Source organism: Salvelinus fontinalis, chromosome 4 (assembly GCF_029448725.1).
Source record: "Salvelinus fontinalis isolate EN_2023a chromosome 4, ASM2944872v1, whole genome shotgun sequence".
In the NCBI taxonomy this organism is placed as follows: Eukaryota; Metazoa; Chordata; class Actinopteri; order Salmoniformes; family Salmonidae; genus Salvelinus; species Salvelinus fontinalis.
In genome coordinates this window covers 42029049-42041824 of record NC_074668.1, presented here as the reverse complement: position 1 = coordinate 42041824, position 12776 = coordinate 42029049, and the positions used below count along the sequence as shown (strand labels likewise).

Genomic DNA, 12776 nt, shown 5'->3' with positions numbered 1-12776 from the left:
TGCTCCCGGTCGCCCGACCAGTGCGGGGAGGTGGAATAACCCGCACCGGCCTATGTAGGCGAACCGGGGAAACCATGCGTAAGGCAGGTGCCATGTATGCCGGCCCGAGGAGACGCACTGGAGACCAGACGCGTTGAGCCGGCCTCATGACACCTGGCTCAATACCCAATCTAGCCCTACCAGTGCGGGGAGGTGGAATAACCCGCACTGGGCTATGCACTCGTACAGGAGACACCGTGCGCTCTACTGCGTAACACGGCGCCTGCCCGTACTCCCGCTCTCCACGGTAAGCCTGGGAAGTGGGCGCAGGTCTCCTACCTGCCCTTGGCCCACTACCTCTTACCCCCCCCCAAGAAATTTTTGGGTGTTACTCACGGGCTTTTTGGGCTTCCGTGCAAGACGCGTTCCCTCATAACTCCGGTTCCTCTCTCTCTTTTCCTCCACTCTCCGAGCTGCCTCCAGCTGTTCCCATGGACGGTGATTCACTTTAGCCCATGGTCCTTCTCCGTTAAATATTTGCTCCCAACTCCACAAGTCCTGTATACTTCCCCGTTGCTCCAAATTACGCTGCTTGGTTCTGGATTCTTGGTGGGTGATTCTGTAACGGCATTCCTCCTCCTCTTCATCTTCGGAAGAGGAGGAGTATTGAGGGAACCAAGGCGCAGCGTAGTGAAAAGACATATTTATTTAACGAAAACACGAACTTGATAAACTAACAAAAAAACAACAAACGGTGTAGACAGACCTAGACGTCGTACTTACATAAAACAAGAAAACGCACGAATAGGAACATAGGCTACACAAACCGAACAAACCGTAAACAGTCCCGCGTGGTGTAAGACACAGACACAGATGACAATCACCCACAACGAACACTGTGACAACGCCTACCTAAATATGACTCTTAATTAGAGGAACGCCAAACACCTGCCTCTAATTAAGAGCCATACCAGGCAACCCAAAAACCAACACAGAAACAGAAAACATAGAATGCCCACCCAACCTCACGTCCTGACCAACTAACACACATAAACTAACAGAAATAGGTCAGGAACGTGACAGACGTGCACCCCATACTTTCAGTTACTGAATATATTCCAGTATTGAGTGACTGTTCCGGTCAGGAAAGTTCAAATCCAAAATTGTGTCCATCACCTTTGTTGGTGGTGTATGTAATTAGTACAACAAGCTTTGGCATGCCAAATGTGTGCTCAATGTGTCCGCTTCAGTGCCATCATTACATGAATGCGGGGGGGGGGGGGTGACTTCCACCAATCCCTGTGGCCTAGATGATTATAGTATCTATGCGGATCAAAGTTGTCGTGTTAGGGTGCATTAGAATTGTACAACCGCGTCAGTATTAGGTTTTATTCCTGTAAATGTCCATCCATGCAATTTGTTTTGATTTGTAAATGAAGATGCAAATTTAAGAGCCTTTTTGGGAGCAGGTATGAAATGAATAGATTAACTGATTTATGACATAATGTTTGCAAAAGATAAAATCAACATTGATTCCATCCCATATTATAGAATAAAATAACTGAAAAAGGATTATGATCATATGTTTGCACACCACCAAATGTCAGTATTAATTATTATCATCCATGACAGAATAGAATCATTCCCTGATTATTTGCTCTATTTATTTTAGTTGATTGTGAGGGCCACATTCCAACAAAGATTCTTGATCTGCGCCCTTCACCTGAAGTCACAGTTTTTATTTATAATAAATCTCCAAGCAGCTGTTCCTCACATATCACATTCAGATGTTGCATTCAAGCCTTGAATATATGGCAACAACTCCACTCACTATAAGAAGTTCCGGAGCACAGGGTTGGATTACCAAACGGGCACCCAGGGCAGGTGCCCCGGGGCCCCTAACCAAATGTTTTTTCTTGGGGGGGAGAGGGGGGTTTGGATTGTGGGCCCCCCAGATAGCATATAGAATTGTGTATAATTGCATGAAATTAGCTTTAAAACAGCAAAATGTTCTCTCAGCCTCATGGCAAAATGTGAAGAATAGCATTAGATGAGCTATAAAACAGCAATTTTTTTCTCTCTGACCCACGGCAAAAAGTGTAGAATTGCAGGAAATAAGCTTTCAAACTGCAGGTAGTAGGTAGATGCATTCCAGTGCTGGCTGCATGATCCCTTCATATATGGTAGGACAAGTCATCCAGGACTGGGAGAAGGGAGTGAGCTTTATGTTTGGAATGCAGACCCAGATCTCAACCTTACCTCCCAGACATCCACTGTGTGTGTGTGTGTCTGTGTCTGTGTGTGTCTCCAGTGCCCTTTTACGGACACCCTCCGGCTCAGATGTATGAAACTTCAAAGGGCAGAGCTGAGATCCAAAGTAATGCTTACCCCCCCTCATTTACCCTCACAAACAGACACACACCAACACCTCCCCCACACATCCACACACTATTAAAAACCAGAGACCCTACCAGAGCAGTGCCCTCCCACACACACTGTTACAGACGAGAGACAGGGTTACCCACCCCGCCACCCAAGGCACACACACACACACACACGCCACTCTCCCACCCTCTATTAAAGATCACAGAGAGTCTGGAAGTCTGGATGGTGGTGTAACCATATAGCTGGCTGCCATGGTGGCCTCTGTAAGCTCTGGCCTCTCCCACGTTGCAACCTGCAACCATGATTCATTCTGTGTGTAACAGTGTCTTTGTCATGCCTCTGCTTGCATTTCATTTCTTTAGCTTTGATACCATTGTAGGTTTAGGGTCCCACAGGGTTTTCAGGCTTTTGTTCCAGCCCAGCACTAACACAGCTGATTCGCCTTCTTCTCCTTCATCCTGTCACAGGCTACGTGGACGTGGGAGTAATCCCAGAGGGGGCACGTGACATTGTGGTCCAGGAAATGGAGGAGGCGGGGAACTTTCTGGCTCTGCGGGGTCAGGGGTCAGAGGAGTATTTCCTGAATGGCGAGTACATCATCCAATGGAATGGAGAGTACAAGGCAGGCGGAACCACCTTCTACTACGAGCGCAGCGGGAACCTGGAGAACCTTACCTCCCCTGGACCCACCAAACAACCGGTCATGATCCAGGTATACACACCATACACACCATACACATGAAAAAAATCCAGCTAGATATTGACCAGCTAGATCAGGATTCAGATATGATACACACAGCCTAACCATTTAGTGTGTGTTTCCTGTTGTCCAGTTGCTGTACCAGGAAAAGAATCCAGGTATAAAGTATGAGTACACCATCAAGAGGAACCGCCAGACAGGAAATGAGGTCATCAAGTCAGAGTACAGGTGGAGGCATGGGGCCTGGACAGACTGTAGCACCACCTGTGGGCTAGGTGAGGGGTTGTCTTTTAAACAACTTATGATATGCTTTTTATTTGTAGTCCCTGTGTTAACTTATCATATGTTGAGAGATGTGGATTTTGGATTCTGATGGTCTGGACTTATTACAGTGTAATCAGACAGGTGAGCAGTATTGAGTGTCAGAGCATACAGTGTGATTATTCAGACAGACACCTTTTATTATATGCTAAGTGGGATGCTTGGGACGAACCAACTCCATTGAAGTTTACATTTAACAGGTTAAAGTTAGGGTTAGGTAAGGGTAGGGATTAAGGTTAGGGTTTAAGTTAGGGTCATCCCAAGGATCCCACGTAGCATCTACCGAAACCTTTCCCTGCCTGTGTTCTGTGACGTCCAGGTGAGCAGCAGCAGCCTGTCAGGTGTTTTGAGTTGGAGGTGGGCGTGGTCGATGAGGCTCTTTGTGACCCAGAGAGCCGCCCAGAGGACCGACATCGCAAGTGCAAGAACATGGACTGCCCCGCCAGGTTCCTTAGTTTCCCGATTACTATGACGAATACTCTATAACACCTGTCTTATTTCTACTATAGTTCTATGTTTTTAACACTGTAACTCAGTTACATTGTTAATAACTATGGATAATCTATCATGGGCAAAAGTAATGTACAACAATCCTTTATGTAAAATAATAAATAACGGTTACTTCTCTGAGAACTTTGAATTGTCAAGAGGCATAAAACAAGGTTGCCCTCTGTCAACATACCTATTTATTAGGAACTGTTAGCATTAAAAATCGAATGATAACATTAAGGGGCTAAAAATGTATGGATTAGAGACAAAAGGCTCAATGTACGATGATTCAAGTGATTCTCTTGAGTCCTCAGTCTTCAACCTTGAAGGGCCTCATTGAGGACCTGGATAATTTCTCCAGTTTCTCTGGACTCAAACCCAACTATGATAAGTGTACTATATTATGGGTTGTATCTTTAAAATATATAAACTTTTAAATTGCCATGTGGTCTCCCGATGAAATGGGTGGATAGTAAAGTCTATGTACTTGGTGTACATATCCAGGAAAAGTTGAGCGATCTTGCAACTAGCGAACTTAGCAAAATAGATCGAATTTTGAAACCGTGGAGAGGGAAACACCTATCCATTTCCGGGAAGATTACACTGATTCATTCTCAAGAGATATCACAGTTTATATATTTATTCATGGCTCTACCAACTCCAGAATAATAGTTTTTCAAATCAGGAAAAAATATTTCACTTTTTTTGGAATGGCAAATCAGACAAAGTTAAACGAACATATTTATGTAACGAACATTAGGGTTTGGAGAGTTAAAACTATTAAATATTAAGGCATTAAACCTCTTTCTTAGTCTCCATTGTATCTAAATCCAAACTGGATTTCAAGCAAGCTACTAAGAGAGGCCCATCCTATGTTTAAAAGTATTACAGCAAATAATATGGCAATATATATATATTGGACACAATTGTACAAGAAGAGTATAATATTTATGAAGGACATTTTAAAAAGGACGGTAAAATGATGTCATACAAGCAACTAACAACAGTGTTTAGATGTGTATGCTCAATACAACATTATAATCAACTCATCTGCATAGCTTGCTCTTTGGGGTTTTAGGCTGAGTTTCTGTATAAACACTGTGACATCTGCTGATGTAAAAGGGGCTTTATAAATACATTTGATTGATTGGTAGCTGCTCTGCCACAAAATTGGAAGAGACCGTTACTTAAAGAAGGAATTAAATAATTAGTCTCTCTGACACCCATTAAAAATCATAAATGGCTAAAAATGATTAGCATAAATCACTTAACGTTAAAAGGTTTAACAGCAATGCTGTATAAAATTGAAGTCAGTTGGAAACAGGTCTTTGATGTCCTCATACCTTGGCAACAGGTCTATGAACTGACATATAAAACAACAATTGACACAATTCCATTTGTTTTAATTTACGCTATTATATAAAATGCTTGCTACAAAAATAATGTTCAATATATGGGGCATTGAACAGTCAGCCGTGTGCAGACTGCAGAGTCGGGTCCAGGCATGGTTGTTATGTCATAATACATAATATCAGGGTTCAGATGGAACAGCAAACTGTATTGTTACGGGATCTGAAAAACCACGATCCGTCAATGGGAAATATCATTATACTCTTGGGTAAGGTGTTTTTTTTTAGGGCAATATCGGTAATGTTACAAATAAGGAGGTTCAGTACCCTAATAAGACATCATAGTAAAATGGAGGAATGTATTAAAAATGAAATAACAAAATGACATTATACTGGGAAAGATGGGTTTGTCAGTGAACATCGGAGGGTTGGAGTTAAGATCAGAATGGTGGATTGGCCGCTGTGGGTGAAAATCCAGCACTTGAAGAAAGAAGAAATTAGGAATATATGTATAATTATTTAACTACAGGTACCGTAGATTGATGGAACCCACAATCTATCTGCAATATTAATGCTGATCTCATATAAATACAGTTATAAAGCGCATTAACTCAACAGGTGTTATTAGTGTCTGTTGACTGTTGGCCCTGTTGTTTTTTGACACCTATTCATTTCAGAAGCAAATCAGACCAACACAAATTTGTTCAGGGCCCTTATCTCACACTCTCTCTCCTCTCCCCCTGTGTAGGTGGTGGGTGGGGCGCTGGCAGCTGTGCTCTGCCACCTGTGGTTCGGGAGGGGTGAGGAAGCGCACAGTGCTGTGTGTGCGCACGGTGGCCGGGGAGGAGAGGGTGCTCCACTCTGGGGACTGTAAACAGCTGCTCAAACCCAAACCTGTGGTTCCCTGCAACAGAGACCAGCTCTGTGGACCCGACTGGGCCGCGGGCAACTGGAGCATGGTACTATTCTCTTCTTCTCCTTTCTCTTCCATTCTCTGCCACTCTCTCTATTTCTCCTTGTTCTGTTAATAACCTATTTAATCTCTCTCTCTCTCCTTGTTCTGTTAATAACCTATTTAATCTCTCTCTCCTTGTTCTGTTAATAACCTATTTCATCTCTCTCTTCTTGTTCTGTTAATAACCTATCTCATATCTCTCTCCTTGTTCTGTTAATAACCTATTTCATCTCTCTCTCCTTGTTCTGTTAATAACCTATTTCATATCTCTCTCCTTGTTCTGTTAATAACCTATTTCATATATCTCTCCTTGTTCTGTTAATAACCTATTTCATATATCTCTCCTTGTTCTGTTAATAACCTATTTCATCTCTCTCTCCTTGTTCTGTTAATAACCTATTTCATCTCCCTCTCCTTGTTCTGTTAATAACCTATTTAATCTCTCTCCTTGTTCTGTTAATAACCTATTTCATCTCTCTCTCCTTGTTCTGTTAATAACCTATTTCATATCTCTCTCTCTCCTTACTCTGTTAATAACCTATTTCATATCTCTCTCTCTCTCTCTCCTTACTCTGTTAATAACCTATTTCATATCTCTCTCTCTCTCTCTCCTTACTCTGTTAATAACCTATTTCATATCTCTCTCTCTCTCTCCTTACTCGGTTAATAACCTATTGCATCTCTCTCTCTCTCTCTCTATTAATAACCTATTTAATCTATCTATCTCTCTCTCTCTCTCTCTCTCTCTGCTCTATTAATAACCTATTTAATCTCTCTCCTTGTTCTGTTAATAACCTATTTCATCTCTCTCTCCTTGTTCTGTTAATAACCTATTTAATCTCTCTCTCCTTGTTCTGTTAATAACCTATTTAATCTCTCTCTCCTTGTTCTGTTAATAACCTATTTAATCTATCTATCTCTCTCTCTCTCTCCTTGCTCTATCAATAACCTATTTAATCTCTCTCCTTGTTCTATTAATAACCTATTTAATCTCTCTCCTTGTTCTGTTAATAACCTAGTTAATCTCTCTCTCTCCTTGCTCTGTTTTTAACCTATTTAATCTCTCTCTCTCTCAGTGCCCAGTGACATGTGGTGGTAGTGTGCGCACCCGGACGGTCACCTGCCTGACCGCACCCCCAAAAAAGTGTGACATCAAAACCATGCCTCGCTCCAAGTCGCTGTGTGCCCTGCAGAGCTGCCCAAGCGCAGGCCTCCGACGGCGCCCGGGACCACCCCCTAAATACCGGCGTGTCTACCTGCCCAAGAGACCCCCAACCAGGCAGCCAGTTACGCACACCCGGGGCCCCAAAATCACCAGCACCACCGCTACACCCGGAACCAGCACTGTTACAGTGACTGAGAGAACTGCAACCCCCATCACCACCTCTACCACCAAGCCCCTCCAACGGTCCTCCACAGCCACTGATATCATTGACGTCGATAACCATGTGGTGAAGAATGGGCGTGTGGAGGATAAGGACCGGGCGTTTATTACGACCAGTACTACTGAAACAGAGAACGGGGAGAGGGACATGAGAGAGAAAGAAGAGGAGGATGAGGAAAAGGAGGAGGGGAGTGCAGCTGATTTTGTGTTTCCAGATTTGGGGGTTACGTACACCCCGGGGTATGACTATGTGGTGGAGGATGTGACTACAGAGGAGGAGGGGCTTACAGATCTGGACATTTTTACCACGGAATCCTCTCTCAGGACCCCCATCCAATCACCGCCCACCGTGACCACCACCAGGTTACACCCTACATCCACACCACACACAAGCGTCCCAACAACATCACGTACAACCCAACACACAACCAGAGTACCCCTCACTACCTCCCCCTCAACCCCACAAACCAGCACTGCGCACTGGGCTATGAACACCAGCCGCTACACCCTCACTCCCCCCAACACCACCCCTTCTATCAACCCTTTCACCAAACGGACAACCAGGGTGCCCCACACCACCCCTATACCCCGGGCACACACAGCAGGGATGAGGAGTACACTTATAGCCCCTTACCACACTACACAAGGACTGTATCCCATTACAGAAGGCATTTCCCACACTAGCGATGCCCCGTACGTCAGCAGCCCAACCCCAGAGGCCCCCGGCCCCACTGTGAGGATCATTAAACGGAAGAAGCCCATTGAGACCCCCAAGAGTGTCAGCGCTGCTCCCCGTTCTATAAAGCCAGGACCACATTCTAAAGGGCCTGCCTCAGGTTCTAAAAGCCCCTCCCCTCATTCAAAAGACAAAGGTCAGGAGCAGAGACCAGGGAGTACCGTAGTGACCTTCGCCAGTGATTATGGTTACCTGAACGCCCAAGAGCCAATCAGCATGGAGGTGTTCTGGTTGGTGGGTAATTGGAGCGAGGTGAGTACAGGAGAAAATAACCCTCTGTGTTTATGAGCTTGTTGATGACCCTGTAGGCCAGGGTTGGGCAACTTGTATAGGGATGGGGGTCACACAAAAATCTGAACTCATCATGAGGGGCCGCAGTTGCTGGTGGATCTGCGTACCCACGTCCATACCATAGTTCATTTCGTGCAAATCTACACATTTTGCCATGGGCTGTAGAGAAAATGTTTGCAGTTTTAAAGCAAGTTTGCTGCAATTCTACACATTTTTACATGGGGCGGAAAGAAGATTTTGCAATTGTATAACAAATTTCATGCAATTCTACACATTTTGCTATAGGTTGCCATTTTAAATATGATATCTGAGTGAAACTGGCTAATAAAATCAATGGGGGCCCCCCGGACGGTAATTCGACCCTGATAACCAGTTTAGATAGTTTCGCGGCCAGCTAACTTAGCACTTATCTAAAAATATTTAGTTGACATGGGATAATTGACTGACTATCAGTGACTGGCAATAACAAGAGATAAACTGTTGACACGTTTCTAAATTGCACCTTACGTATTCTACTATTCTAACTCACAACAGTACGTTGAGACACTGACTTGAGTTCCTACATTTGTTTTATTTGTATTATTGGTTTATTTTGGGGGTAGTGGGAATTGATCCGAGGGCCTTTGATGGTGGGGTGGACCGCCAGTTGCCCATTCCTGCTATAATCATACAATGCATTTTGGTTATTAGAATCACTGATGTAACAGTCTGTAACCCTTATAGTGAACAATCACAAGGCAGAAACATTCCTATGCTGTACTACATGCTTTCCGTCTTCCTCTCTCTCTCTTCTCGCCTGTTGTCTGGGCCAGTGCTCAACGTCGTGTGGCCTGGGGGCAGTGTGGAGGCCAGTGCTGTGTAGCTCCCAGCAGGAAGCGGACTGTGCCAACCTGAAGAGACCAGAACCAGCTCGCACCTGCCACCTGCGCCCCTGTGTCACCTGGCTGAGTGGCAACTGGAGCAAGGTCAGTAGCCTGGACACACTGTACCTGACTGTCTCTGCTTTCTATAGCTAATATAATAACATATGCCATGTAGCAGACGCTTTTATCCGAAGCGGGCTTAGTCATGTGTGCATACATTTTACATATGGCTGGTCCCGGGGAGTTTTACCCACAATCTTGGTCTTGCATACACCATGCTCTAGCAACTGCAAGTTTCTGCAACTTTTCTACAACTTGCCTTGTTAAAACTACAGAAACACGTCAGCTAAAGCAGAAACAAGTGTAGTAGTGACATTGTTGCATGGCCATATGAAATGCGATGTCCTTTACATGCCGAGTCGAGGACCACTCTAAAATAAAAGCCTACAAATCACATAATAAGAAGGACAGACAAGGTATTATACTGGCTCTCTCTCTCCCCCTCTCGTTCTCTCTCCCTCTCTCCCTCTCTCTCTGTAGTGTCCGAAGGGGTGTGAGGTGGTGGGGAGGAGGCAGCGTGAGGTGCAGTGTGTGGACGAGCAGAAGGGACGTCCACTGAGACCGTTCCACTGCCAAGTCCTGTCCTCCAGGCCGCCCAGCACCCTGTCCTGTCGTCCCCAACCCTGCCAGCCCTGGAGAACCTCCCCCTGGGGACAGGTACATATACACACACATGCGCACACACACACACACACACAGAGAGACACATATATTGACACATGCTGACTGGCTTTGGTCCATATGCTATTTTCTAGTATTAATAAAATTAAATGAGTTTGAATATGATTGTGAATATGAACTCCTTTCATCGCCAGTGTTCTCGTAGCTGTAGTGGTGGATTGAGGGAGCGGCTGGTATACTGCCCTGAGCCGCAGCGCTGTAGCGCCACCCAGAGGCCAAACGACACAGAGACCTGCAACCTGCAGCCCTGCAGCTACTGGGACCCACAGGACTGGGAGGAGGTAAAGGTTCCAGGGAACATATTTACTTACAGTTCATCACTTGCAGCATATTGATTTACCTACAGTATGTGCAAACTTTGTGACTGTTGCATGTTCAGAGTGTGCATTGCATGGTGCGATTTGTCAGTGGGGACTAGTGTGTCTGTGTGTGTTAGTAATGTCTGTCGTCTTCCGTGCGTGTGTCAGTGCTCTGTGAGTTGTGGCGAGGGGTTGCAGCATCGTGTGGTGCGCTGTGTTGTTGAGGACTCCGACTCTGTGGAGAACAGTCTGTGTGAGCAGAGCAGCAGGCCTGACACACTCAGGAAATGCCACATGCAGGAGTGTCAGACTAACACTGGTAAGACAAACACCCATCCCTCCCTGTTGGCTATTTAGCAAGGATATTTCACCATAAGATAAAGAAATAGTTCATACTGAAGCTATATTTGTTTGACATGTATGCTGTTGATCGACGTACAGTATATTGCAGTTGAACTAAGCCAGTGGTCTGTCCTGTCCTCTCCTGCGTTGTGACTGTGTAGGTCCGCTGTGTAGGAAGAATAGCATGTCGTCTCGGTTCTGTGACAAGCTGAAGCTGCTGGGCCGATGCTCCCTCAGGTCCATCCAGAAACAGTGCTGTATGACCTGTAGAGGGTAACTCTGACCCGCACTACCTGCCTCATGGACCTCGAACGCATACATACAGGGCATCCACACTGCGATCCCATTGGCGGATCTCATCTCTAGTGCAATCAGCTGGAAACAGCCTTTTCTTCATCATCCTCATCGTCATAACCCCCAACAGACCGTTACCTGTATGGGGTGGGAATTCGAGAAGCTAAAGTACTGTATATTGCTGCTGTATGCAGTTTGTCCTAGCCTTGCACCTTCCTAGCTCATACTGTGTAACCCAGGGTATCAGGCCTCCAACAGCCTCTAAAGACATAGTTATGTGAACTTCTCACCCATGTCCCACCTGCTTTCCAATACGGTTGAATGTCAGTCAGAATGTCAAGCTGTGTAAAAGCCTGTTTGGCGTGCATTTTGTTTTCTATTCCACGTTCCCCCACTAATACAGAAATGACGGTGACAGCCAGTAACACCCCCTTTCAGCTGGTATTTGCCTGGTATTTACACATAAATTATGTGGTGACAATGGCTATTTTCTGGCGCTTACTTTAATGGTGCTGGATTTAATGAATCCCCCCCCCCCAAAAAAACGAATTATTAATGATAAGGTAACTATTATGTAACGAACATTTTACTATGACACTTCTAAGAAAATACTTGGTAAATAGTAGACTGTACAATAAAGATTCATGTTTTTAATTGTAGTGTTTTTTGTATTGTGTTATTGTGTTTTTATTGCTCTTGTTCTCAGAGCTCTTGGGGGTACTGTGGCTCTGAACAGTTGTTTCCCTTAAGCACAGATCTGGGATCAGCTTACGCACCTCAAATTCTAACTTTAACATTAAGGGGAAATCATACACCTGACCAGGGGCAACTTCCTCCTACTCCGGTGCTGTATGTCTATTCTGTGGCGCTCCTCGCCTTTATTAGGCTGGCCAATGAGAATGAGGCGTTGCTGGTCATCCCTCTCAGGCCTCAGTTAAGATGGCCACTGTGTTGATATGATAGTGTACAGATGCTATCGTCTTCATAAAAGCCTTCAGCAATAAATGCAATGATGAAAGAAGCATGTGGTGGGACTTATTTTTGCTTTGAATGTCCAACGAGATTGTATCATTACTTTTCACTGTTATTCCCCATGCAGTACATCCTCATTAGGTGTTAGCTCAGATGATGACGCAGCCTTGAATGTGAGTGTAGTGGGAAATGTCTTTTGTAGGAGGAAATGAAGAGAAGGAAGACATGGCGGTAATATCCTCAAACCGTCACGCATTAACACTCTACCAGCTACTCTGATCAACCAAAACTGGCGTCATACTTGGTAAGGTAAGCAGATACGTTATGTGACATGCTCCTCCACTCTTCTGTTTCACTAAGGTGTTTTGTGGCACAGCGCATTTTCTAGTATAATTTACTGCAATGACTTTGCATGCTATAAAGGAGTAATTTAAAGAGGCAAATCAGAAGTTGCGGCATCCATTTTTGAACTTCATGATATGTACCCCTCGATTCTTGAAGAATATAACTTAGAAATGCCTCACGAGCTTAGTTCAACTGTCGCACCCCATCAGAACCCAAAATGTGTTGTTTTTTTTACTCCAATGTTTGTCAACAAAGTAAATGTAAACAAACACTATATAGCCTCAAAACATGCTATGTCTACGAATTTGAGAGTGGTTACATTTCTCAAGCC

General features: G+C 44.6%; 1 protein-coding gene across 1 annotated transcript in view; it reads left to right on the top strand.

Annotated features, from left to right (window-relative positions):
- LOC129853803 (A disintegrin and metalloproteinase with thrombospondin motifs 12-like) overlaps positions 1–11787 on the top strand; it is a 48414-nt gene extending 36627 nt beyond the window's left edge. The window contains exons 16-25 of the mRNA XM_055920217.1: positions 2832–3076; positions 3198–3339; positions 3705–3831; positions 5972–6182; positions 7255–8550; positions 9402–9554; positions 9993–10169; positions 10328–10474; positions 10661–10811; positions 10996–11787. Of these exons, the coding sequence (XP_055776192.1) occupies positions 2832–3076; positions 3198–3339; positions 3705–3831; positions 5972–6182; positions 7255–8550; positions 9402–9554; positions 9993–10169; positions 10328–10474; positions 10661–10811; positions 10996–11111 (2765 nt within the window). The 3' untranslated portion in view covers positions 11112–11787. The remainder of the gene's footprint in view (positions 1–2831; positions 3077–3197; positions 3340–3704; positions 3832–5971; positions 6183–7254; positions 8551–9401; positions 9555–9992; positions 10170–10327; positions 10475–10660; positions 10812–10995) is intronic.
- Positions 11788–12776: the final 989 nt, after the last annotated feature.